This window comes from Panulirus ornatus, chromosome 13 (genome assembly GCF_036320965.1).
Source record: "Panulirus ornatus isolate Po-2019 chromosome 13, ASM3632096v1, whole genome shotgun sequence".
NCBI classification, from domain to species: Eukaryota; Metazoa; Arthropoda; class Malacostraca; order Decapoda; family Palinuridae; genus Panulirus; species Panulirus ornatus.
Genome location: NC_092236.1, coordinates 50802435 through 50804561, shown reverse-complemented (window position 1 = coordinate 50804561; position 2127 = coordinate 50802435). Strand labels below are relative to the sequence as shown.

General features: G+C 55.4%; 1 protein-coding gene across 4 annotated transcripts in view; it reads left to right on the top strand.

Moving 5' to 3' along the window:
- Window positions 1–314: 314 nt before the first annotated feature.
- The window catches only part of LOC139752858 (actin-binding LIM protein 3-like), an 837860-nt gene continuing 836047 nt past the window's right edge, over window positions 315–2127 (top strand). For 3 of the 4 annotated variants that reach the window (XM_071668857.1, XM_071668856.1, XM_071668855.1), the window contains exon 1: window positions 319–658. In XM_071668857.1, the coding sequence (XP_071524958.1) occupies window positions 655–658 (4 nt within the window). In that variant the 5' untranslated portion in view covers window positions 319–654. Of the gene's footprint in view, window positions 659–2127 lie in introns of all 4 variants that reach the window. The other variant, XM_071668853.1, reaches the window with a different exon arrangement.

Genomic DNA, 2127 nt, shown 5'->3' with positions numbered 1-2127 from the left:
CAGCGGACCATAAGGTACGGTACAGTTGGAAGATAAAACTGGCTTGTTGCTCGTCAGGGTAATGGCAGCAGGATGGAAATAATTATGGTGTAGACACGAGGTATACTAATGACCAGGAGGTATGATAGTGTTGCTATGTATGGTAGTAGACCACAGGTGTATGGTAGGTAGGGTGGGAGAAGGAGGAGGGGATGGCTAACTGGTGGTTCTGGCTGGCTGGGGGCGTGGCGCGTGTGGCATAGGGTCGGGGCTGGTAAGCAAGCAGGGAGGGAGCGAGCGCTCCACGCAAGGCTAGCTAGCTAGCAGCAGCTCAGGCAGTCAGTGTGGTGTCGGTCGCCGGTGAGATAAGTCGACCTCATCGTGTTCTCTGGCCTCTTGTGGTGAGGGGTGTAAGTGCGGGCCCTAGTGTGTGGTGATCTGTGGTGGTGGTGGTGGTGTTGGTGGTGGTGGGTAGTGGTGGTGGTGCTAGTCTGTCTGTCTCCGTCTGTGTGGTAACCCCAGGGCTTCACGAGAAGGAAAAAAGGATACCCACGTCCACCTGCAGCGCCTTCTTCGTCGTCGTCATCATCATCGTCGTCGTCTACAGGCAAAAAGGGGGAAGGACCATCGTCTGATATCGTCGCTCGGGAACTGAACTTCAAGTCAGCGATCATAATGGGTAAGTAAGCCATCGCTGACACGTTAAGGGAGGGAGAGAGATAGAGGAACCAGCGAACGACGCTGTTTGTGGCTGTTAGCGCCTGTTACACGTAAATATGAAATCCTCGGTCTCGTGTGTGTGCGCGCGCGTGAAGAAGTCGTAGCCCACGATGGTTCAAGGCGTCGCAACAGCGTCGTTAGCCCGGTGTGCCCCCAGGAGAACGCGTTACGACAGACGTGCAGTGGAACACGGAGGGAGGCAGGGAGGAGGGATGGATGGATGGAGGGTATTAACAACGTCCGTGGTCGAGTACGCGTTACGTTTAGATGGGCAGGCCGGCGGAGCACGGTCACACCAGCGTACCTGGCAGAGGAAAGTTAAAAATACGTCCACCATTCACGACGAACCAGGTTGGATGATGACGAGGAGGAGGGTGAGGAGGAGGAGGAGGAGGAGGAGGAGAGTGTGAGGAGGAGGAGGGTGAGGAGGAGGAGGGTGAGGAAGAGGAGGGTGAGGAGGAGGGTGTGAGGAGGAGGAGGGTGTGTGAGGAGGGTGTGTGAGTGCTACCTACCGGTCGCTCCATACCACCTCACCTCCCTCCTCTCCCTCCTCTCCCTTTTCCCCTCGCTAGCTATCCCTCGTTCGCCCTCCCCTCGTCGTCTACTCTCTCCCCACCGTCCACTCCCCTCCTTCCCCCCCCTCTACCATTCCTGGCAGAGTGACGTGGGGGGGGGAGAGCGGGAGGGGAGGGGGGGGGAGCCTGGCAAGCCAATTCCCCCCTCCCCCTAACGATACAGTTGTTGCCATCACGTCATCCACCAATTTTGATTTTCTTTCTTTCTTTTCTTCTTCTTCTTCTTCTCATCATTCCTTGTGGGACGTGTACGCTATATCTGCTCGGCTGACCTGACCTGTCATCACAACGATAATGATATGGGAAAACGAGTGTTGTTTCCCATCCCCCACACGTCTCGAATGGGTCGTTAAGCGATGGAGATAACTACACCACAAACAGGCAGGGCGCAGGAGGAGGAGCAAGACTGTCTTTGACCATCCTTCGATATCGCGAACCACAGACGGATTAAAGAAAGTGAACCACCATCTCTTCTCTCTCTCTCTCTCTCTCTCTCTCTCTCTCTCTCTCTCTCTCTCTCTCTCTCTCTCAAAACCTCGTTAGTGAATGGTAATAATACCGTGGGTCATGATGGAGGACCGTCAGCCAGTGGTGGGTGTTATCCACACCAGGACTCACTGCGTATTTTTAGAAAGTGGAGGAGGAAGTAGTGGTGGTGGAGGTGTGGGAGTTGGGGGGTGTCATGCGCTTAGGGAGGAAGGAAGTCAGAGGTGTGTTGGGGAGGAAGGAAGTCAGAGGTTGAGTGTTGGGGAGGTGTTGGGGAGGAAGGAAGTCAGAGGTTGAGTGTTGGGGAGGTGCTGGAGAGGAAGGAAGTCAGAGGGTGAGTGTTGGGGAGGTGTTGGAGAGGAAGGAA